We start from the raw sequence: 25,072 nt of genomic DNA, 5'->3' as shown, positions 1-25,072 counted from the left end.
AATGCAGAGCCCACCATGTCATAGATAAGGGACAGAAAGAAAGAGCTGGGAAGAAGAGAGCAAAGCGCAGAGACAGACTGACAAGAGGAGAGGACACAACAGAGATGACTCGGACGGACAAAGCCAAGCCTTGGCCACCCTGTCACCGGAACTGCCGCCCTGTCACAAAGGACATCAAAAGGTGTACATGAGAATAAATGCTGTGAGATCTGGAGGAAGGCAGCAGGAACAGAGACTCTGCAGAGGCTCACACTGGTCAGGCCAAGGGTCAGCAACACTTCTGTCTACTGGATCCAGAACTTTCTTTGTCGACAGATAAATTGACCCCAATTTCAATTAACCTTTGGATTAAGGCGTTCAGAGATCACAATCATTTGCTCTTATTGTTGCACCAGCTTGTCCATAGAGAACCCCAGAGGGCATAAATAGAAGGTTGCAGAGTTTTTTTTCCCCCATGGCGAGAATTTGGGTCTTTCCACTGGGAACCATCTGCAGCGTCAGGGCTTTGCTCTTGCTGTTTTTCATCCTACTGCTCCAGGGGCTCTGTGGACAGAGCAGCCCAATCTCCAACACTCATCAGAGATATCGCCCCGCTCCGGGGCTGGGAGACGGGCATGGAGGGGTGGTGGATCCTTCACTGCTGGAGCAGGACAACAACATGGACATGCAGAGCTTGCTGGAGAGCCTGAAGGAACAGTTTCTGCAGACGTTCAACCTGTCTGGCTTGGGTCCCCCTCCGCTGCCTCCTGAAGGCACACGAGAAGAGCCTCCTGAGTACATGATGGAGCTTTACAACCGCTTCGCTAATGACCACACCGCCATGCCCACCGCCAACATCGTCCGCAGCTTCACAAATGAAGGTAAAGACCCTCTGCTCAATATGATTATGCCCTGTTGAACATATAGATTTATACATTTCTTTAAAAAAATTATCTTTTATTGACGTTTATTAAATACATTTGTGATATATTTGATCCAAATATAATTAGTATTTTTCTCTTCACACTCTGGTCTGTAAGGCCAAAGTAGTAAAGCTGAGGAAAAGGGACTTTTTTAATATATTTGAAATGTTTTTAAGTAGATTGTTGCTCAATCAAGATGTAAACTTGTTCAAATCCAAGCTTTAGTCATCACTCTGTTTCTTTTTACTTCCCTTTTCAAGACAATGTAAATGCTATTCTATTTTTTTATGGGACAACTTGCAATAAATACAATTAAGTTCACAGTATTGATAGTTAAACGTTAGATAATCTTCAATGGGGATGTGATATGGTTAGTATATGTTGCAAAATTAAGCTTTAAACTTCAACAAAAAGATAATACAAAATATACAGTTTAACTTCGACGATTCAATTCTCTTCCCCAGATACATCTCCCAGTGTTGTGGGTGTTGGACAGGTCAGGCGTCACCCACTCCTCTTCAATGTGTCAATCCCCCATCATGAACGCATCACAGCGGCCGAGCTTCGCCTCTACACGCTTGTCCAGACTGACCGCCACCTCTACGCTGGTGTCGACCGCAAAGTCACGATCTACGAGACGGATTTGTATGTTGGAGATGACAACATGACCGATGAGAACCCTGTGAGAGGTGATGGATTCAGAGGGGGAGGAGAGCGGATAGAGATGGTGGAGTTGGCTTCACGGCAGGTCTACGGCACCGATAACGGCTGGGAGGCCTTTGATCTCAATGCTGCTGTTCAACGCTGGCGCAAATCTGAACATGGCACCACACACCGGTTGGAAGTGCACATTGCCAGCATGGCTAATGAAGACGATGTTCAAGGTATGACAGAGGACAACAAAGACAGGAACCCACCTGAAGGAGACATGAAGATCGACACCAGCCCTGAGGAAAAACACAAACCTCTGCTGATTGTCTTCTCTGACGACCAAAGTAGCGATCATCGTGACGACAAGCGTGAGCTGAAAGAGATGATCGACCACGAAACCTCGAACACGGTTCTCCAGAATGACTTGGGGATGGGCCTGAATGGGCTGTGGGGGGAGTTGGGGAGGGACCGGGATGAGGTGGAGGGAGAAGCAGAGCCAGACGAAGAGGACCTCATCCAAATGCGCTCCAATCTGATCTACGACACAGCGTCCCGCATCCGTCGCAATGCCAAGGGGAATCACTGCAAGAAACAATCTCTGTACGTAGAGTTCAAGGATATCGGATGGGACAGCTGGATCCTGGCACCCACTGGTTATGACGCCTTTGAGTGCACTGGCCTTTGTTCCTTCCCACTGACAAAGCATGTCACACCCACCAAGCATGCCATTGTTCAGACATTGATCAACATCAACAGTCCTCAGAAGGCAGCACGAGCTTGTTGCGTGCCCACCAAACTGGACCCCATCTCCCTGCTGTACTTGGATGACACAGGTGTGGTCACCTACAAGTATAAGTTTGACGGCATGGTGGTGGCAGAATGTGGCTGCAGATAGCCCATGTTTTGAGAGAGTTTAACTCTTTGTAAAGTCTTACAATAAGAGGAAAGACAAAACTAACAGTAAGCTGCAAAAAGAGTTTGGAATCTCTGTGAAAGTTACTGAGTGAGAATCAGACAGTGGAAAGGCAGTGTGCTGCAGATTAACAGTCAACGGCAGTGATGCCAAGGGGTGTCCTCCAACCCACAAGAAGGAAACGGCACAAGACTTCCCAAAAGACCAAACCAGGCTCATCCTACAGTGTGTGCGGCCTGGTGGGAACCAGCGGGCCAGTTATCCCCCTCCCTCTCCTTCCCCCTTCCCCCTGACATCTGTCTTCCTCTCCACTTATCTCTGGCTTCCCCACTCGATGCAAACACTAATCAGCACTTCGTGTGTCCTGGCGCAGTGGAATGACCCCCCGAGAGGCAACCTGACAAGACATGAACTCTCCAGGCCCGCCTCCTGCCTCCTGCAGCCTCCTGATACGTGGGCGCTGTGAGGGGTCCTATGTGGCAGGGTTATCTTTTCCAATCCCGTTTCCAACTTCACATGCCTCTTTTCCACTCCCCTAAGCTACAGCGATAGCAAGGTGTTGGGGTTTGAGAAACATGTATGCCACCACTCAGGATTGGAGAACTGGACGGCATTCTGTGCAATTTTCTAAGGTGGTGGGAAGGGGGAGTGGGACAGGACAAAGGGGGTTGTCCACATTCCAAGGCAACAAACGATATTAACTGACTCAACGGACTGACCGAGCGCCCTGCTTCCCTAACGTCTCTCGAACTCCTCAGTTCAGCCATCTATCACTTTTATGGTAAAAATTGCCTTTTTTGGACAGTTATCATCTGACTGCCAAATTCAAGAGTTGAAAAGGGGGCACTTTGTCACATTCCCTTCATGGATACAACCCAAAGGAAACACAGCGACAGAAATTAAGTTTCTTTGTTGAAAAGCCTTTTGATACCTCTGCTGCTTGTGTCAAATAAAATACTATTTATTGTTCTAATTTATTTATTTTTACAACAGAGTATATATATATATATATATATATATATATATATATATATATATATATATATATATATATATATATATATATATATATTTAAATATTGGTAAGTTGCTTAGTGTAGAGCAGGTTTGTAACCGACATTGCATTTGCAGCATAAAATGAATTCTGTTGGGAAGAGAAATGGTAATTTCTAAAACAATAAATTACTTTACAAATCCTCCATGAAAAGTCTCATAAACTGATCCTTTCTCTTTATGACAGTTTACAGCCCATCAAAATGTAATTAGGATTATATCATATCAAGATGAATGTAAATATTTGGAGCTGAAATGCCATTGTGATGTGTACATGAGCTATTTCCCACATAACAATTATCGATCAAAGGATCTCGGTATGTCAACTTTCCTTGCCATTATTTCAGGAAGGAGCTGTTAGACCAATGATACAATACATTTCTGACTTTCAGATAATTTAGTCCAACACTATCAGCTCTCAGGTCACAGTTCATACATGACATACAAATATAGAGCCATGGGAAACTGAGTGGAAGCCCCGCTAATGAACAAAATGAATGGCCTGCTGCTCACACTGACAGCGAGCAGATGCAGACAGCTGTGATGGAAAACCTGTTCAAGAAGAAAAAATGTGAACAAGAAAACAAAAAGGATCTGGACTTCAGTATCTCTTCATGCTCTCACTCATTTTTCTTTAGATCACAACAGCATCTCGTTGTTCTTTTCATGTACCAACGCACATCAAAGATAAACCTCATTCATGCTTGGAAATGTGTAAAAGTTTCTCTTGTCTTATTGTTTTTTCGAGAATGTGTTTCACACTAATGTGCATTGAAAGGAGACTGTGCTCTGTTTGGGTGAACTCGACAGCAACAGATTTGAAGTCAAGACTGATGAAACTCAAAGACGAAGACACAGACATGGATTTCAATGGAAAGATTACTGTTGACATATTTGGAAGTGTGCTCATTTGCCAAGAGTTTGCCGAGAAGATCAACATACATTTCCTGTTTGTATGCTAATTTAGAATAAACTGTTTGGAGAAAGTTAGCTTAGCTTAGAAGAATAAAAATAAATAAATACTAGAAGCACAAGGAAACAACTGAAATCACGTTGCCCAAATGAAATATATATGTTGTTTGATTAATCTGCACCAAAAAGGAGGTAAAAAACTCAAAAATGTTAGGTTTTTAATTGAGATTATTTGCTGGACTATTTCGGGGGCAGTGGCTTCCAGACTCTTGTTGTCACTGTGAGGCTGTCATGCAGTTGAGCGATATAGAGGTGGACTATTTAACCATTGGACAGCGCTAGGCTAGCTCTTTTCCCCTGCTTCCTTTATGCAAAGCTAAGCTAACTATCTCCTAGCTGTAGCTTAACACTCAGATGTGAGTGGGGTTTTCATCGAATATTCGTGGCAAGAAAGCAAATACGCAGATTTCCTTTCAGAGGATTCTGCAACATTACCAATTCTAATGCAGTCAGTATAGTCACTTATTTAGCAAAAGTTAACAAAAAAACAGAGATATGTTTGGAGTGAACTTAACTTATGCAATCATAACACCATCGCTATATTACCAGAGTATGATGATTATGTAATGCTTCTACCTCCTAGTGTCCTTAGAAAAATGTTGATGATGTAGAGACACTGATTTCCCATCTGAGTCGTAACAAGAGAGCTACAAACATGCTGCAGTGAAGCGGTCTGTTCAACGCTTCATAAACAGCCCACTAATGACAAGTGCACTGAGAAGTTTCCGAAAGCAAACTAGTCCCTGACTGACCTCTCATGTAAGATGAGAGCTGAGGTCGTTTAAAAATGGTTACAGACCTGAGGGCAAGAACCTCGACCAGTTTCTGTGGCAACAGTGTGTCTCAGCTATGTGAAGCTCACTAATTGAATATTTACAGAACGGTGGAAGAAATATGAATCTGGCCTTTGTCACTGAATAGCAAACTTTCAGGAAACATGATGAAATGAGAAGTCTTTAGTGTGTGCTCTGTTGATAAGGACTGGTGCTGAGCGTTCTGTGCTTTGTCCTCTCTTTGTTTTGACATGGCTCCTTCTGTCGAATCACTTTCGCCCCTCTTCTGGAGTGTGTGACGTATGTGGCCTACGTGATTCATTTAGGAGCGTACCTATCAACACGTAAACAAATGTTTAAAAATGTAAAGACGCTTCAAAGTGCTCCAAACTGCGGTCATGCTCCAGTGTCCGGCATCGTGACGTCGGCTGCAGGACGTCTGTGGACGTGTTTTGGGGCGAGTCATCCAAAGCTGCATGACTCGCCCCGACGCTGACGTGAGGTCCGTAATAGGGCCTGATTGTTTCCGTTTTGGATCACATGTTTATCACTTCATCTCTTGGCAACACCACCACCCAGCACTCATCTCTGACTCTTTCCTCTCATCTCTTTTCGTTCCCATGAAAAGAACACTTTATTTATGATCATCTGCAAAAGTTCCTTCAAATGTCCAAACAGCTTTTAACAATTTACATTTGAACTGACGTTGCGAAATTTCAAAAAGCCCATTGGAAAAGACAGAAATGAAAAACAGATGTTCAGTTCATATGACGACTACACTGCTTTTTCAGTTCAAATCAACTTTCATTCTTCATTAAAATGGATTATTTTCATTAGTTTTATTAGTGCAGCGTGTGAGAAAATTCCAATGAATAAGGCTTGTAGCATTACATGTTCAGATCATTCTCCAAAAGACTCCATCATTGCTGTAAGAAAATACATTATATATATAAACGTGTTAACCCTCAGCATTTGTCTCCCTGTGGTGAATCATTAAGTGTTAGAGCCCATATCTCAATGATGAGTTATAGGGAACTGGAGCTCTTTGCTAGCCTGCTGTCATGTGAATACAGCTCGAGTGCCAAAGGAGAGGGAGCTACATTCATCAGGCATGACCAGCTGCATTGTAAACGCTGTTGTCCTCGCGGCATTGTTGGATTTTAAGAAGGTATTGATGACCATGCCTCTCTTGTTAAACTAATTACAAAGGTTACGACAGCAAATAGTGACTGGAAGTCTTGTCATCTCTGAAAACATGTGGTTTCGATAACTCCATAAAATCCACATGGAGCCAGTTAACAGCGAGTAGAGACAGCTGAGAGGCCCGGGGCATAAAAACATCCCTCACAACAGAAACCTGAACTTGAAGTGAACAAAACCCCAAATATGTGTCCATGTGTTTCATGCGTTTTCTCAGAACACAATCTTAACAATTTACTCAACAAGGTACACATGATGCAACCGCTTTAGCCTCAAAGTGGTAATAAAGAAACAGTTTGACATTTTGAGAAATACAATGTATTTGCTTTCTTGCGAGATCAGAAGATCGATGATTGGTAACTATGAATCTAGAGTTTTGCTTACAGCTAAGCATAAAGACTGGAAACTAAAGCAACACAATCAACCTACCAGTAGGTATCGTACGCTCCCCCCGATTGTTTATTTGGTCTGGCTTTATGATTTGTTATGTGCCGGACAATTTCTTGAGATAGTCCCCTCTCGCTGAGGCCGGCCAGCTGTTTTGACAGTTGTGGCGGCAAAATGTATCAAACCCGCTGTTGATTCTTTTTAATTCATAAACCAGAACTGGCCTATTAAAGAATTTCTCACAAGTTATAGAGTCTCAAGGAGTTTGTACAAGGTAACACTCCAAATACCGTCACACATAATTATACTCAGCGGGTGAAATAAGTATTGAACACGTCACGTAAACTAAGCTGATTGGCTGCAGCTTTCAACTGTGCTGTACCAACTTGAGTGGCAGTGTGGCAAATAATGGAGGGACAGGATTCAGATTTCTGGAAACAAGCAGGGAGACATTTATCACTTTCTAAAGAATACAATTATGACCACAAGTGCAATATTTCCTCCAGCGCAGACTCCTAAAAGTCTGAATTATATACCTCCCTTTGCGTCACTTTTCCACCAATCAGATTTTAGCAAGTCGACTTGTTCTTGCCCAGGCCAAGTCGACTTCTTGGCCGGTCATCTAATGTCAATGACAAGTCACATCTTAAAATCAATTATAGCTCATTATTTTACCCCCTGTGTGTAAAAGATCACATAGACTTTTTATTCAACAGCATGAGGCTTCTCTTTTCTTTTCTAAAGCGAGTGAATTTCAGCAACCATTTACTCAGATTTGTGATTTTCTCTACAATACACATGATCTGCACTATGAACGTTTCACATTGTAACCACTTTAACCAGATGATTGTCCATGAACTGAGTTATAATGAGTTCCATCATATTATTATAAATGGCATTGTGTTGTCACAGCTCTATACATGTCTTGATGCTGTCAAATGTGTGACTGAACTGCCATGGTTGGTTTGCTGTAGTCCGTGGAATGAAATATCTCTGTGAAATATTAAAAAAGCTGATCAGCAACGAACAAAAACTTTTTAAAAAATCATTTACTGCGTCTTGGCAGCTTTGCTGGAAGTTGAGCAATCCTCAGTTTGATTCAACAGTTGCATCACTCTGGATGTGAACACTACGCTGGTCCACGGTATGTTCCAAAGAGCACATCCCAGTGAATGAAGTAGGGGGCAAAGTTGACTTTTTGGAGAGTATGGTGGGCTTGGTGGTAGGGGGCTCCTCCCAGACAGGGCAGCAGTCTGTGCAGAGCCCAGGGCAGCTCGTAGCCACAGTGGTCCTCCACCGCCAGCCAGCTGTTGCAGAGGTGGAAGACGGCTTCGCTCAGAGGGTGGCAGCCCACCACCCAGGCGCTGCTCAGAGCCAGCAGCAGCAGAGACAGCAGCTCCAGAGGGTCGCTGTCCTGAGCGGCCAGAGCGAAGGGTGTGCGGTGCTGGTGATGCAGCCGGTGGCCGTTATGGTAGAGCCAGGGAACCCTGATGAGAAACACAAACAGCTGCCTATGAACACACTCTCACTGTTAGGGAGGATCACAATACTCGCAGAGTGGTACATGTCAATGTGTCTGTGGAAGTCCAACATCTATACTAGTACCATTCTTCAACAGTGCGACATCAACACTGAGGACCAGGGGACGAGAGGAAGCGCATAGAACGGGAGGAAAAATACAAAAAGACAACAAACTGTGAATCCAGAGTGTTGCAACGCCACACAGGCGTACATTTGCTCTATTCACAGGTATTTTCTGAGAGTAGTGGGGACTCTGCTGCAGTGAACAATGAGGGACCATTTGACTTATTTAAACTTTCTGTTTGAACCGTTTGTTGGCCTCCAGACATGCATTGAGTACTGGGCTGAACCTTGATTTGTGCTTCCTCTTTAATTCACACAGAGTCGTGATATGGAGTCAGTCTCCTGTAGGTGGCGTTGTCTACTATTTTTTTATTTATTTTTTTACATTTTATATGTTTTTGGTCTCAGATTATTGGGTAAATGCATGCATCTCATTTCACCCTGCTGGCTTGACACTAGTGCACAACTGACATGGGTGCAGACTTCTCACCTGTGCATGAAGACGTGCCACATGAAGAAGAGCGTGTCAAAGAGCAGCAAACATGCGAGGACTTCCACAAAGAGCTGCCAGCAGGATGGAGCCAGCTGCGGCAGCGCGGGACTCCTCACGGTGTGAAGCAGCGCGGTGGCCGGCAGGACAGCAGTCAGGTATCTGTACAGCAACCTCCAGAAACAGTCCCACCAGCGGCGCAGCGGCGGCGGCGGACCCGATCCTGCAGCGATCCTCCACGAGCGGACCCGCTGGCTGACGGTCCCCAACGCGTCCAGCGCGAGGAAAGGTGCGCAGAGCAGGACATGCATCAAGAAGGCGTAGGACGCAGGCAGGTAAGGAGACAGCAGCATCTCCTCCTGCCCGGATCGCACCGACTCCCAAAGCCCCTGGAGCAGAGGCGCTTCATGATCGATGGTCATCACGGCTCCCAATTCACGATCCACTGCATCTTCTTTCAGGTAGACTCCTCCGGGCTATACAAGAAGAACTTTCAGCACAAAATGCAGATTAAATATATATATATATATATATGTATATTTTTAAAGCTATCTTCATGTGAATTTTATGTGTCCACTTTGAATTACTGCCGGATAAAGTTCCATACTATTAAAAACGAGTACATTTGGTGTTTTTCCTCGGCTGCTGCCTCGCTTCTTCCTGGAGGCGAATAAAGCTGCTGGGAAAGTTCTCTCTACTAAAAGGAAGAGAAGGAGGAGGGGCCGCAGATCCACAATATATTCTTAGTTGAGGCAAGTGGAGATGGAATTTAAAAAAAGCTTTCAGTTTTACGCCCTCGGACCGCCTACATGAAGTCGACATGCAGTTGGGAATGCAGGGGGTTTCTGGGAGAGGAGTGTCGCATTTTTTTTTTTATTGGGGAAATCGAAACTCATCACACGTTTGAGGATTTTTCACAAATAATTGTCTTCATTAGCTAGAACAAGATCGGCTATTAAACTGGCACAATGTGAACGAAACTATGATTAATTCAGAGAGGAAAACACCTGCCCGTTTCATCACATTGTTGTGGTGTTTTTATCTTCTCTCTTTCTGCACTTGCGCTCATAACTTATTAGTAAAGTGACAATATACATGTCGCATCAAATGACTCATTGACAATGTGTTTGAATCATCAGGGAGTTAACATCACATTCTGTATATTCAATACAAGTATTCATCAATGTGACAAAGTGGTGAGAACACAACGTTTGTCTTCATATTTCTTTATTGATTCAGTGCAGCATTTAATTACTGAATCATCTCTTTGTGTTGATCCCTACCAAAAAGGGACTGCCCATCCATTGCCTCCATTTATAAACTATGTCAGCAGTGACATCATGGGGTTGGATTGTGATTTGTTGTCTATGTTTGCAAGGTACACCATATGTTAGAGTATTTAAACATGTTTCTATCTGAAGTTTTACAGTTTTAAGGTATAGCTTTGTTACTTTGCATATTTAAGAAATATGCAAGATTATACTTTCACCTGCACGCATGGTACCGACTAGATCCTGCTAATTGAAGGCTCTATTTAAGCAGATGCTGTTGGCTGGGAGAAAGTTACTGTGTAGCTGTGTGAAAGCAAGGTTGCGGTAACTGTTTGGTTACTGTTTGGTAATATTTTTTGGGATTGTGCGTTTGGTTACACATGTAGCAGAGCTACTTGCGCAAATAAGCATCATCAGTTTTCTGGACAAAGCATCTTGTGTCTGCCTCGATACTTTCCAAACCACTCCAGTCAGGCTTTCATTTTCAGTCTGTTCATCTGTAACTCCTCATTGCATTCTCTGAGTAACCTTTGCAATGCAAAGTGCATTTAAAGTCCCTCATCCATGTTTCCAGGAAATATATACAGTCCTGTAAAATAAAGCAATTAAGTTTGTTAAATTATTTGTATTGGGAAATGCAAACTCATGCTGTACTCAAAAGAACTTTTTTTTTTTTTTAAACTTTTACATAATCTGATATGTAAGAGTTGTTGAGATAAATATTTGAATTTTAAACACCTCTAATGAGAGACATCCTGAACATCACATTGGACTTGCGGTGAAGCTCTTTCTACAGCCATTAGTATCTCGGTGCAGCAATAAGGGGCGACATATTGAATAGTTATCAGGGAACAAATGAGACCCATTGTAACTCATAATCATAGAGTAGCTGTTGATTACTGTAGTTAATTCAGAAATGAGTGAATAATTAATCATTAGCGACTCGCCAATTAAAGCATTACTTCCCTTATAATTTCTCATAGATTGTCATCTAATTTGAGAGAGGACTCCGTCTCTTTTGGTCCACTTCAGCTGTGAAGGGGTTTCAGTCATCTCTCTGTTCACATCTCTCTCTCTGACTCCCAGAGCCCCTGGAGGAGAGGCACGTTGACCTCGATGGTCATCACGGCTCCCAATTCACAATCCCCTGCATCTTCTTTCAGGTAGACTCCTCCTGACTGTTCTCAAGAATTCTTGAGAAAAAAAAACTAACCTAACCTTAAACAAAAACTATACCATCTTATTTAGTCATGCCCTTCAGATCTTCACTTTGCATTACTCCTGAAGGAACTGTCCTGGATGAACTCTCTTCCATAGTGTATTTGTCCTCGGCCTCCTGGAGGCGAGTGAAAGCTCCATGCTGCTGAAGAAGTTTTGATGGGATCCCGGGTGAGAACAGGATCGGTTTCCAAACTGAAACATTAGGAAATAGATACCTAACATTTCAAAGGAGGAAACCTAGAACATTTCAACGCTTTATTTTATTTCTCCTTTATATTTCTTACTCTTCTTTTTTTCATTTAGGGAGGCACACCCAGCTGTGAAATCAAAGGAATCATTAAAAATAAGGTCAAATAGGAATATGACAGTTATTATTCCCAATAAGCCAGTCAAAGTCGGCAAATTGCTCAGAACCAAAGCCCCACATTCCCGTTCACTCAGTTGCACCTAATTAAAGTGTATTAAAGTTGGACAGAATCTGTCTCAAAGGCAACCAGAGAGGATCCGGCACGATTACGTAATCCCCTTCGTCTTGTGAAGGGGTTTCAAAATGTCTTTGAGCTTCTGTAATTAATGTCAAATAACCATTTGAAAATATGAAAGGTGTTGATGAACCTACAGATTACTTAAAGCTTAAGTTTTATCTTATGATCAAAGTTCACTCTTCCCACTCGGCCATTAGGATTCTTTATGATTTCGGTTTCATGATTGACAACCCATTTGTCCATCATTAGAGGCAATAGTAACCCAAATACTGACGGGCAAAAAGTCATCCAGAAACATACGGTTCAGCATTTGGCCCGAAGAACAGAGTCCATCGTTAAACTTCACCGTAAGGTGGGTGGAACAAAATGGAGGTTTCATAGTTCATTCCCAGTAAGATGAGTCTTTAGTGGTGGTCAAATATATTCATGAGTAACTATTACTTGTGTCCTTCTCAGAAGCTGGTCTGAAGTAAGTCAGAAACGACTCATAAAGAAAGTCTGGAATGTGAAATCTAACCATCACACAATGGTTCAACAATACTGCATTTACATTTTCTTTCCAGATTTTCATTATTGGTTTATCAGAGTAACATTTTCAAACATGCAGGATTCTAAGAAACAGACCTGTAGCATAAAGCATTACCCGTCGATGTCCTTATTGTCACCCTAAGATGTTACACAATCAAGACTTCGAGGTGTGCAACAAGTTTAAACTAGTCCAACCTTCCTGTCTCGCAATCTCAACAGTTTAACCTTTTCAATGTGTGTGATTGAGTCCTTCAATCTGGTATCATCATTACACTGTCATACTTCTTCAACTTTAAAATAATCTGCAACAGTTAAGATACTAAATGTTTGTTTGAAACTCCTAACTCCAGACAACCTATACATCACAATAGACAATGATAAAAAACTCTTATTAATGCAATTGATTACTTAAATAACAACCCACAGCACTTTATTGTCAAAGGACAACGTCTTGATTGCATATTCACAATTACAGTCAGTGCAAAAACATTTGCCTTTCAAGTCAGTATAAGTCTCAATCAAGAAGAAAAAAACTAATAAAATGACATTTGGAAGTCACTTTGAGGAGTTACAACTTTAAACAACAGAGGGTTTCCAACATCATCATATAATCATTGTTTGCACAATAAATGATGAATGGAAGTTGCATTGGGTTACATTGAGTTCAGGACAGACGCCATTTAGCTTCAGACTACAGAAATATCTCACCGCGGCAGCGTCAGCTGAACAAAACATTTTATAAAAAGTAACAAGAATCAACACCAAAACAATCCCCTTCCAGCAAAGCTACGCAATGAAATTAGTCAATTTGTGATGAATAACACATCCCGTGGTGGGAAACTTATCTTGTGCAACAACACATCACTCAACATGCTGGGAAACAAACTGCATTTAGACAAATCATTTATTTAGTCATCTAAGACAAAACACAGGAGATCAAACATGAAATGAAGTTTAGTTTTTGGTCCTGATAAATTCAAGATTATTATTTAAAAAAAAAAAAAAAAAAAAGGTTTTGGGGTGAAAACTAACCCCGACAGACAATGTTGACATACGAGGTCGGTGTGTTTTTTTTTTTTATACAGCGAGTCCCACAGTGTCAATCTGTTTACTTCAGTTCTTATGACACCTTAGTGAGTCATGTTGTCAAAGGCTCAATGCCAAATCACGCCTGTACAAATTCTATAACCATTCATGAAGTGGTTGGAATAAATCATCCAAAAAAGATGAACATTGCACATTGAGAAAAGATGTCGCCACATGTCTGTTTCCTAGACTTTGTATAAAAGTCTGCTGGAGTACAACCGCTGTTTGTGTCATAACCCAACAAAAACTTTTCAAAGTGAGCCCTGTTTGGAATAAAACTCTTAGTTGCACAATCAACATAAATAACACAGTTGCACAAATATAGTCTCTTCACTGAATGTACAGTGAGTGCTACATACATGTACAGCACATGTGGTACAACTTCAAACAGTTGTACAAATTAAATATTCAACAGGTCCCCTGTGCTTTTTTTCTTTTCTTCCAAAAACAAATTAAGTGATGCTTTTCAAATCTGACAGGCAGCAGCTACGACAGTACATTCATCATCCCTGTGTGTGGTCTACCGCCGGGGCTCATATTTCTCAAGCACTCAGAATAAGAAATCACAGTTTACCATCCCAGAGAGACAAACTTTGTCCTTATTTTTCAGCAGTATCAACATTTAAATAAACCTTCTTGATCGCTTTAAGTCATTCCTTGTTCTGCTGCAGAGCTATGCGAGAATGTAGCAGTCACTTACTGGCTTGAAAGGCCTCAGACAAGCGACATGTCTTCTCCATGAAGACTGATGAAGGCGATGACGTTTTGCCTGCAACATGCCGCTTTAGCCTCAGACTTTTAGAGCGATATTTAGCCATCAAGTGAATATTTAACACCCTACTAATATTCTTGTTTTAACATGAGTCAACTAGAAACATTTAAAAGTGAAAAAAAAATGCAGTTTTTTTTAATGTTAGCTCAAATATCGATTTAGCTAAAGCGGATCAAATCTGCGAGTGACATTTCAGCCGATAAGAAGCAGATTCTTTGTTTTTTATTACTGAAATCAGAAACCAATCGTTTAGAAAGTATTAATTTTAATCATGCTATTGTTATCATTATTTAAAAAGCAGCAATAACTAGAGGACGGGGATTAGCAAACACACTTTATACACGGAGCTGAGCAGCAGGCGGACGAGTTCCTTAAAATGGTGTTTTGGGCTAAAGGACTACATTATTTTTAAAGTAGCTAATTGTACATCGTCGGATGATGCCATTTCATCTTCCACATAATTTCTTGTCCGTCGAGACAATCTCATTGTCCATGAGAACATAGTAGAAGCCTCTGGAATTAACTGGGAGAACATTACATCCTAGTCCTACTTAGTGTGATTTCTAGCAGTTATTCTGAAGTGTTTGAGAAATACAGACACTGGTCAGCAGAGCTTCTCTGAGTCAGAGGGATAAGTTGCCAGCCAGCATGTGGGCCGGGCGCCTGCCCTCTAGCAGACTGTCTTTTTGCTTAGTCAGGGCGGTGCCTTACTAATCCAAGTCCAGGATCTGCTCAGCAATGATGTCCATGGCTGCAGACGTCTTGATCGAGCTCCCTACAGAACCAGAGTCCACAAACATCTGGGGTATGTCATTCCCAAAGTAGATTTTGCTGTTGGATGCGATGGCCTTGTACTTCATCAGCTGAAGGTACTCCGGTGTTAACTTCAGCTGCAAGAGGGGCAACAGCAATGAAATTACCAACATGCAGTCTGCACTTTACAATCACCATTTGGCCCGGTTTATTTAGGAAGTGCGTTTGTGTCATCTCTTTACCTTATTGGCTTCTGCAGTTCTCTGGGATGTGTAAAAGTCTGCATCTGCCTTGGCTTTCTGCCGAGCCAGGAAACCGTCATCTAGGTATCACAAACAGAGTCAACAGCGGTAGGTCGGTTTAATAACAAGTTGCTGCTTTACTGCTGAGAAAGTAGGAAGCTAGTGTAAATACAGTGATCTAAAGACATGAATCATGTTCAAACAACTGGTTTCCTGACTCAAAAAGAAGCAAACCAGAACTAAAAAAAAGCTTGTAAATAAGCAGTTGTGATTGCACACAGTACAGCTGCAGAGACCACATCGTGATCTACTCAAGATCACTCTGATGCACTTCTTCACATGGTTATTGTGGCCAACACGTTTGGTTCCTTTTCATGAAAGGAATCAAACATTTTGACTTGCCCGTGCAGGAGAAGCCCACATCAGACATGTAAGTGGCTTCGTAATGACGTGGCCTTATCTTTGAATCAACATGCCTGATCGAGGGATGTAGATCTCGCACAACTAAACCGTTTGCAGTGAATATTCATGTTATTACATGTCAAAGCATGCCGACCATAAACAATGGTGGAAAGTGACAAAGCACATTTACTCAAGTACTTTATGCAAGTAGTGCACAATTATGAGGTATTACTTTCCCATTTACAACATTTAACACTTACAATACGTCATCCCTGCAGTGCGCTGGATATACTAGTCACTGGTCCGTGGACTGACTAACTTTTTTATGTGGCGTTAACATTATTTTGTACATCCCTGACTCTCTCTAGTTGAAATAAATATTAAGAAATTGTTTTAATCTTGTGTTTACCAGAGATGTGCTGATGCAATTCAGCATGAAAAAAAGAATAAAACTAAAACCAACCCATCGACTAAGAGGAGTTCAGTAGTCACAGGAAACATGTTGGTCAGTGAGCTAAACACTGACAACTATCAATAATCAAAAATGCATCTTCAAACCAGAACAACTCTCATTTTGGTCAGACATTTTTTAAATATTGCAGCCACAGTGAGTTACAGATGACTAGCTGCACACCAACTTCTCAGTATGTCAATCATTTCCATGATTTTGAATTGAGGACAAACCTTCGATTTCAGAGATCTTTTTTTCTGTCTCCTTCTCCATGACTTTCTGTCCAAACTTGATCTCTGACACTTGTGCCACTTTTTCTGCCTCTATATATAAAAACAAAAAAAAAATGTAAAAGAGGTATATTTGAGTGTTTTTAAAATGCACTTTTTTCCAGTTTGTTTTTTTCTCACCTATCACGGCTTTGATCCTTTCCGTTTCTGCCTCCTTCTCCACAACCTTCTGTGTCTGTTGAGAGATCAGCAGTTTCGTCTTCTCGCTCTCCCTGGAAACAACAAACAGAGACTTTAACATTGACCCGTGTTGGCATTTACAGAGTAAGCTGTACCGACATATTGATACTGTTTAGGTGGGGAATCTAAACACTTAATTATTCGGACTTTGGTGAAATCAGTGTTCGGGTTGTATCACAGAATGTAGCAGTCTTTAAAATGTTTGGTGATCATATAATGTACTTTTTTTTTATCCACGCAATGAAAAAAAAGTTTATTTTAAAAACCGTGGGGAGTATTTCAATGGTCTGGAGCATTATTTCCTCAACCCCTTTACAACTGTTTGTTTACAGAACTGGCCGGCAGCCGTCCAAGCATAAGCCAACTCTGACTGTCTCACAAGCTGGAAGAGTTTAAACATCCTGAACAACTTATTAGAAAGTAAAACCAAAAAGTAAGTCAAATTTTCCGCTGCTTATAATTATATTTTGCAGCAACCACAGTAAATGCGGTCGTTGTCGAAATGTAGCTCTGAAGAATCTACTGTTTTGCAGGATGACCTGGATGAAAATAAGGACTTCCACATCGGAAACTGATAGCTTCTGTGATCGTCTGATTGCTGAACCCCATTTACAAGTAACGCAGCCTCTCTAGATGTCAATTCAGTTGGTAAATAACTGGAATCATAACCTCAAAAAGCCCCAAAACCAAAAGTCATGGCAATACCGACAAAAATATGAGTATTTTCACTTATTACAGTGAGGTGAGAAAGTGTTTTGTGGAACAAAATGTGCGTCAGTGTCTGCCATTATTGCAACTAAACGAAAACTGTGTATCCAGTTAAACTATGTTGAAAAGGTGCTTGAGATTGTGTGTGTTGTTTTTGTGTGGATGCCATCAGAGTTTTGGCTACTATTAACGGCTCTGACGTGCTTTTTGTTGGATTCATTGTCTGAAATTGCATTCTCATGCCTTATTCCTTTACTTTTGTATCTTTTAGTGGCAATTTTACATTCTTAGTTGCATTTCACATTCTTGTCCAAGGGAACTGATGTACAGGCTGTTCTATCAAACGCTAAGATTAATGTTTGCTTGAAACAATAAAAAGTCTGTTAAACAACTTTATTCATACTTTTCAATAAATTGATCTTATAAGCTTCTTCATTAGGAGGAGCCAACCAGCCATGACGAGCCAGACAATCAAACTCAGTCGAAAGCTGACCGTCAGTAAGGGCTTCAACTTCAAAACAATGAACTCATTGCTGCATTTCAAACTTTTTATTGGCCCAGAGCCAACATTGGTGTAATGTACACAATACTCGTGTTAATGGTGCAAATCTGTAGATATGGACTTTTTTTTTTTTAAAATGATACAGAACAATTATATAACTTATTGCAGACTATTTCACAGACCCCCCTGACAGAGTATCACTGACCCCACTTTAAAATCCCCGGACCAGTTGACACACGTGTTGTTTTAATCTGGCTGCGTGTGGGTTTTGGACCAGAAGTCAAGCACAGTGCCTGACTGTAAATTAAACAATATCAAAACACAGTGTAACTCACGATGTATGCATGTGACTTGAAGACTTTCCACCGTGGCTGATGCCTTGTAGTGCTTACATGACCCGCACTACGACTTAGTGTAAATCCTCAACTTCCTCTCTTTAGCACAGCCACTGTGACACAGCACATGCGGTTTATTCATGAGGCAAAAGTAAAATGTCCTCAGACTGATTAAAAACAGCCATGTCTTACTTGGCCGGGGGCGTTGGATGAACATCAGGCCCACTTGGGAGGGGAAAAATTACACAACACAGGGAACATTCCTTGTTTGGAAAGAAAACTCACATGAGCTCGTAGTTCCTGCGAATGCTCTCTGGTATATTGGGTTTTGTGACACGGACCGCCTGTGGATCAGTAAGATGGACAGACAAAGAGAGTAGAGTTACTCTGAAGAAGGCAGATAAAGACAGAGGAAGTATTGAACGCAACATGACTTTAAAAAAGAGGTTTTCACCACAAGGGGAGTTATAAAAAAACGTTTGAGGGAACCCTGAAAAAGAAAAGCCATCCTGTTTTGAGGCACTTTGGGACTGTAAGATTATTGGTTTTCCCAGAAAGAGCATCAATTGTTATTTCAACTGCTTCGAGAGAGTTACAGGAAACTCAAGGCCACAGTATTAAAGCCCAGTGGAGCGTTAAACTCTCAGGAGTGATGTGTGTGTGTTTCTCTGCGGGGGGAGTCATGAGGGAGAGAAACACTCGGGCTCCTTTTAAAGTTTGAAAGCAGAATGCCGACCTCTATAAAACTCTTTGGACAAACAAGGTCTTGAGTTGTTATAATAAACTATCCAGGAAAGCGTCTTTATAAAAGGCTGTGAAAGTCAAGGCTGAAAACTGTAAAAATACTTTTATTATCAAGGAGTCTGTATACAGCGCTTCATTAGGTTAACATTACTACTATAACTCTGAGTTTAGATGTTTTAATATTACAACAACCACCTAAAAATGTCTCCTCAAAGTAAAACGCAAGTGATATTTTCTCAGTCCAGATAATAATAAACAATAATTATATGATAATTCACGATCATATCAACTCATGATGCTCAGTACATTTTCTTGCCCTTACTATTAACCACATTTCCCAGAATGCACCTGAACAATTCCCAGAGAACGTGCATAGAGCTGATGCTTTCAATCAGCGGTGTGATTATTATGAGAATACACATGAAGCTACAATACCTGCAGAACACAATGGTAACAGTGTTGTTATTAATTAAATGTATATGCCGTGTCTGTATTGTGTACATTCTGGGCCACTAAGGCTGCTAAAATCTTTTTTCCTTAAAAAACAGTGAAAAATGCTTTTTGTTAAAAAGGTGTTTTTTTTCCCTTTTCTTCTGCTTTCAAAACACCATGTCAGATTAGATGAGACGATCCAGAAGCAAATCTTTGAGTTTATATGTTGTTACAGATCTCAGAGATCTCAAAATGTAAGGGGATGCCAATCCATTTTACAAAAAGGATTTAAAAAAAAAAAATGCATAAAACATCCCAAAATGGGCCGGGGCTGAGTTTCGGGCCAACTGGACTTGGTCATGAATTCAGCCGCTGGACTTGACTCACTGTCTGACTGCAGCCTGTCTGGTGGTTTTACTGTACCTGGATGATGAGTCCAGGTGCCATGGATGTTAGGTCCTCTTGTAGCGTCAACTTCAGGTTTTCATCGATTTGGTCTGTTGGAAATAGAAACGAGGCAGGTGGGCAATGTGGATAATGCCAGATCCGAGTCAAGGTGGCAATAACATAGACAACTTAAAAAGGTACGTTTCATTAAAGCAGATGTCCAGAGAAATTGTAGAGACATCATCAGTACTGGGAGCAATATCAACATGTCCTACATGAGAGCAGTCTTCATCAGAATCTGCAGTAAGAGCAGTGAAATAAACATATGTGAAGTCACTATCGGCTAATGAGGTAACACAACAGTGACGGGGCTTTTGGCCCAATAGTCGACTAAGACTCAAACGACTCAACTAATTGCTAATTTAAATTAAATTGACAGTCGTCATTTGGCATTTCACAAAGAATCACACAAAAGTACCACTTTAAATATTGTGTTTACTTAAGATGTGCCAATTAGTTTCTTTGAAATAAGTATGAATAAACAATTAAAAAACAAGAGCTATAGATGAAGAGCTGCAGTAACGGCAGTCTGCAGCACTTACCAAACAAACCGATGTAGACCTCCTGCAGTGAGTGAACACTGCAGAACTGGTTGAGCTCATGGTGAACTTTGTTAAATATCAAAGCTTTGTCGTAGTCTGCCGTGAAGTTCCTCACTATGTCGTACACTGCAGAGAGGGATGCGAGTGCTCAGTCAGTTCACAAATAAAAGCAAAAAACACAGAGCATGCATACAGAATGTGACTCTGGTGGAGTGAGTTGCAACAAGTAAACGTCCAACATGTTTGTCAGTGTGAAGTTGTCTGAAAAGAAATTGAACAGTGGTGAGGATGATTTCAATGTGTGATGTTTTTGGCAAGTTTACCTGCTGATGGGATGAGGTAGTTCACCACTTCTATGCGGTCAAAGTGAATCATCACTCCTCCACTGAAAGAAAGCATACATAATACATAACTATTTGACAGGAATGTTCATCCAAAACACCAGTATGAGATCAGATGAGGGCTTGTAGTTCAGATGACAGGCCTCTGACTCCAGCAGCGTTGGTGGCGTTACAATCCACTCGATGCATTTTGTGAGAGTGTGGGATACAAGATTGATGCTCAGTGTAATAAGTACCAAGACCACATCTGATACCACTTAAGCCAATCAAAACGGCAGACCTACCTTGTGCCACATGGTACATTCTTCACTTCATCCGTCTGCAACGTCGTCTGTGAGAAAAAAAAACAATCATTCATGCTTTAATTAAGTTTTCCAGGTGTCAGGAACACAAAAAACATGACCCTGAAATTATAATAACAGTACCAGACAGTGGTAGGACTTGGTACAATTCATCAACACAGTAGGAGATCAGACAATACAACGTTTTAAATTGAAGAAACCTGGATCTCCGTTGTACATAGAGGAGAAACAGTTACAGGAAGTCCTGGTCAGTATCATGCAATGCAATACAACACCACAAAGAGCTGAGTCAACATCCCCATGACAGTGTGTGAGCGTTAGCCAACGGTAGGTTATGTCACGGGGCCGCTACACTGAATGCATAGGTTCATTTTTAAAAAGACACTACAGGAGAATACTTACATCGAGACAATTCTTTTTTTTTAATCTTACAAGTTTTCTGAAAATAAATGTTTGCTTATGTATAGCAGGCCGTATCTTATCAAATATGTGATAATTTGCATATACCATACATCTGAACATTGGATAAAGTCAGGTTCAATCTTGATAGACTTATTTTGAAATATCACTTATTTCTGTACATCCAATATCAATTACTTTTTTTTGGAAGCTTTCAATGATCTGAATCGCGGTAACTAGTGATTATGGTTTAAAGGTTATAATTCAAAAAACTGAATTCACTTGACTCACCTGAACAGACTTGTAGGATGTGATGAATGGAAGCATAAGATGGAAACCCGGGCTGCTGGTGGTGGTCAGGAGAGCCCCTCCTCTGTTACAGACACACAAGCACCGACACAATCAAACCATCTCCTGGGGATGGCTTGTAATAAAACAATGTGTGTGGTAAAATAATTTAGAGACAAACAGAAGAAGTTGTTTGTTAAGACTCAGGTGCTTTCATTTTCGTTCATGCTTCTGCTGACGACACTTACACATATTGAATATTCGTTCCTTTCTGTCCACATACTCGGGGAAACTTGTTTATCAGAGTTTAAAATGTACACATTTTTCGAGGGGAATTAAAAAAAATACTCCACTCTACAAAAACTTAATAAAAGTATGTATCATGTATGACAAGTAAAAGTACTGTAAAATGGTCCCCATCTGCGATTCACAATATATGATGTTTCTGGATTGACATTACTGCTGCGTATATGTGTATGATGCATTTTACTGCAGTGGATATACAGGTGTGTGCAGGTTTGAACTTTTATAAAATATTGGGTAGTTTAATCCTCAGCAATGCATCATATTATGAAAGATCTCGTCATGAGTTTAGAAAAACAGGCGTTTTCAGGTTTCTCATTATGCACTTTCCAGCTGATCCAAGAGTCGTTTTTATCAGCTAAATTAGCGTCAGAGAATTTTCTCAAAACACAAAAGGAAAATGTCTTTCTTTCAGTTTATCAAAAACATTAAAAAAAATCATCCCATCCTATCCCTCTGAGATGTAGTGCAGTTGAATACAATTGAAATACTCAAGTAAAATAAACGTACCTTGAATTTGTAAAAGTACAATGCTTGAGTAAATCCTCCTAGACATACTCAACCACTTAATTTCTTCTTGCGATAGACACCATCATGACTCATGAGACGTCTCAGTGGCAACTCAATTTAAGAGGCCCACAGAAAGACAAAGGTTGATAGTATCGAGTTTGTCATTAAAACAAATATTTATTGCATGCCTGTAAAAGAAGGGTGGAAACTTAAAATACTCTGCACCTGCACAGGCGACTTTTATTGCAAATTAATGCCAAGGTACTTATAGTAGTCACTGTTAACAGTTGCTGACAACAAAAACCTTTGACGCAGATGCTCTCTTTTTTTATTAGTCTGCGTTTCACAACAGTACAGTTTAACACTACCGCCTTAGGAACAAAATAAAGAAGGTGTGGCGCAGCCTTACCTGTAGTAAACACCGGTGTGTCCCTCATCAATCTTGTGCACAGAGCCTAAGAGAGCTGCTCCTCCGAGGGCAGCAATTATTGAGAATACGGCACCCAACTGTGCCATCCTGGCAGGCAGAAAAGGAAGACAGCATGTGAAAAGGAGCACATGGGAACACAGTTACTTGCTTAATATGTACACACGATGTCCTGCCTTAACTTCAATAAAATGCTCCAACTACAAGTACTAATAAACTATGCACCCCTGAGCGGCTTGTGTCGTATGGTAGCAACGTACCGGCGTTGGCTCCTTGCTCACTGAGTTATCTCTTCTCAGCTCAGGCTTAACCAGGCATCAGCTGGTACTAAGTGACCTTGTCACACGTAAAGAGGATTGAGGCTAAAGTGAGAAAACATTGTAATCGCTTGTCATACGTGAAATAAACCTGCAGCACCATCTGCATTCACATGGATGTGATAACGATTACAATAACGATTTTAGCTAGTTAAGCAGAAAGAGTTGGTTGAAGTGCATTTTCCTTCTCAGTGCATTCACAACCTTGTGACCCTGCTGACTCAACTCTGGACTCTTATTTTGAACCCATTCTTTAGAAAGAAATTGTTCTGCAACTATTTGTTTTGATGAAAATGGATTTTTTTTTGGAAGCAAATCAACAAAATGCACAATTAAGTGGAAATTGAACATATTTGCGATAAGAAATGTGCCCTAACAGATTCACGTGAGCTGCTATGAAAGGTCTGCAGCTCTAACTTACTTTTCACGGCCACGAAAGTGTCAAGTAACCCAAGTTATCTCAGGGTTTGTATAGTATTAATTCTTCTGGAAAACTCTGAAGCCAAGTAATCCAATAAACAGAATTATGCCAATCTTACATTTTCGAAAAGTGGCGGACACGGCTTCCTCTCCTTCACGGTAACGACGCAGCTTTACAGCAGTTCAAAGTTCAAAATTAACACTTTATGAAAATACACAAAATATTAGAAATATAAACGTAAGCCGAATGGCAGGGTCGAGTTTAAAGATGGCTATGCAGTCGTTTAGCAATCAAATTATGATAGGTATAGATGACTAATTAGGAAGTCAACATAAAATATCCAAACATTTGAGCGGAGTTTAGTTTCGATGTCTTCGTAGCTAGCTAGCTGTGATAGCATAACGTAAGTCACTAGCTATACTATCGCTTCCTCAAAAAGAGGAGCTCTTCCAAAAGCAGACCTGTTTAATTAACGCTTTACTCCCAGTGACCGAGGCTATGTTAATTTAGACAACGTTAGCTCGCCTTAATGTTGGCCTCAAAGCACTACACAGCGCAACAACAGTGATTAATCTTTGCTAACGTTACGAAGTTAGCGAAACAATATCAGCACGCCTCGTCTTTCCTTTGACAAGCTACTGGCATATTAAACAAGACGGGGAGAGCAGAGACTTTGTTGAAATGCACGGTAGCACTTGTTCTCGTTGCTTGGTCGGTCTTACCTGTAATTTCGTCTGAGAGGACACAAGCAACAGATAAGAAGCAGGCACCTGCTACCTTCTTCTTCTTCCTGTACAATTTGATTGTTTGGCGTCCGACTTGTTGCATCATCGCCCCCTCGTGGTCAGTTGACCGCCTACGCACAGTGCTGGTGCTGGTCCACGCTGAGCCTGTGTGCCACAGTCAGTCAACAAGGCCGAGCTCCTCTTTGTGGCTCAGAAAAGTCTGTGGCAAGCATGTGGCGAGCGTCAGTTAGGTGTCAGGACTTTGGCATCTCCCTGACTCCTGATAAAGGTGATAAAACAACGAAGCAAAAACACAGATGATACAAAGATAAATACAGATTTTTGATAATTGATTATTTAGCATGTGTTGATCCTTGTCTCTGCTTCCCTTTGTGCATTTCGGTTTCCTGTATCCTTTACCATTGAGCCGTTTTTTACAGGGCAGACATTTCCAGAAGACTCAAATATTCAGATGAAGCTTGTAATATTTTGTCTTAAGCTTCTTGGGCTCTATCTACAGTTATTAATAGTCCAAAATGGTGTAAAACTGCACAGTTTGAAGTTGAAACCTTGAAATTGTCTTGAAGGAGGTCCCCCAAACTCAATATATTTCATTCACTGTAAAAATTCAAAATATCTTTTTATCCTGATGCATAATATGTCCAAGCATCCTGACTAGGACACTGCTATTAAAACCTGAATGAATATCTCATACTTAATGCT

The 25,072-nt window shown here is 41.0% G+C and overlaps 3 protein-coding genes across 4 annotated transcripts; 1 reads left to right on the top strand and 2 right to left on the bottom strand.

Annotated features, from left to right (window-relative positions):
• Positions 1–454: 454 nt before the first annotated feature.
• Positions 455–2,448, top strand: bmp10 (bone morphogenetic protein 10). Its single transcript, XM_068566532.1, has 2 exons — positions 455–860; positions 1,367–2,448. The coding sequence occupies exons 1-2, from the start codon at positions 455–457 to the stop codon at positions 2,446–2,448; spliced, it is 1,488 nt and encodes a 495-aa protein (XP_068422633.1).
• A 3,421-nt stretch (positions 2,449–5,869) lies between these two features.
• Positions 5,870–9,660, bottom strand: ch25hl3 (cholesterol 25-hydroxylase like 3). Of its 2 annotated transcripts, none has more exons than XM_068566753.1 (3): positions 9,533–9,660; positions 8,926–9,401; positions 5,870–8,338 (listed from the first exon to the last, which is right to left on the bottom strand). In XM_068566753.1, the coding sequence occupies exons 1-3, from the start codon at positions 9,548–9,550 to the stop codon at positions 7,981–7,983; spliced, it is 852 nt and encodes a 283-aa protein (XP_068422854.1). In that variant the 5' UTR covers positions 9,551–9,660; the 3' UTR covers positions 5,870–7,980. The 2 variants fall into 2 exon arrangements, with proteins under 2 accessions (XP_068422854.1, XP_068422855.1); XM_068566754.1 differs by having other exon boundaries at positions 9,549–9,596.
• A 3,174-nt stretch (positions 9,661–12,834) lies between these two features.
• erlin2 (ER lipid raft associated 2) lies at positions 12,835–24,409 on the bottom strand. Its single transcript, XM_068566483.1, has 12 exons — positions 24,347–24,409; positions 22,869–22,976; positions 21,650–21,731; positions 20,942–20,988; positions 20,640–20,701; positions 20,317–20,442; positions 19,751–19,824; positions 18,437–18,495; positions 16,547–16,638; positions 16,370–16,459; positions 15,284–15,363; positions 12,835–15,178 (listed from the first exon to the last, which is right to left on the bottom strand). Exons 2-12 carry the CDS (start codon positions 22,973–22,975, stop codon positions 14,999–15,001), a joined length of 999 nt encoding a protein of 332 aa, XP_068422584.1. The 5' UTR covers position 22,976; positions 24,347–24,409; the 3' UTR covers positions 12,835–14,998.
• Positions 24,410–25,072: the final 663 nt, after the last annotated feature.

This window comes from Clinocottus analis, unplaced genomic scaffold, assembly GCF_023055335.1.
Source record: "Clinocottus analis isolate CAN_PGR_092001 unplaced genomic scaffold, fCliAna1.0.p SCAF_7, whole genome shotgun sequence".
Lineage (NCBI taxonomy): Eukaryota > Metazoa > Chordata > Actinopteri > Perciformes > Cottidae > Clinocottus > Clinocottus analis.
The sequence above is the reverse complement of the archived record's forward strand: the minus strand, read 5'-3'. Positions and strand labels throughout refer to the sequence as shown.

Bases quoted from the DNA above. Each gene is read 5' to 3' on its own strand.
- ch25hl3 (XM_068566753.1), bottom strand. The intron at 8,339-8,925 runs GTGAGAAGTCTG...GTTTCTCATCAG, and splicing joins TGGCACGTCTTCATGCACAG to GGTTCCCTGGCTCTACCATA.
- bmp10 (XM_068566532.1), top strand. From the start codon at position 455: ATGGCGAGAATTTGGGTCTTTCCACTGGGAACCATCTGCAGCGTCAGG. The intron at 861-1,366 runs GTAAAGACCCTC...TCTCTTCCCCAG, and splicing joins CCGCAGCTTCACAAATGAAG to ATACATCTCCCAGTGTTGTG.
- erlin2 (XM_068566483.1), bottom strand. From the start codon at position 22,975: ATGGCACAGTTGGGTGCCGTATTCTCAATAATTGCTGCCCTCGGAGGA. The intron at 21,732-22,868 runs GTAAGGCTGCGC...TGTCTGTAACAG, and splicing joins CACACCGGTGTTTACTACAG to AGGAGGGGCTCTCCTGACCA. The intron at 15,364-16,369 runs GTTTGTCCTCAA...TGTGATACCTAG, and splicing joins AAAGATCTCTGAAATCGAAG to ATGACGGTTTCCTGGCTCGG.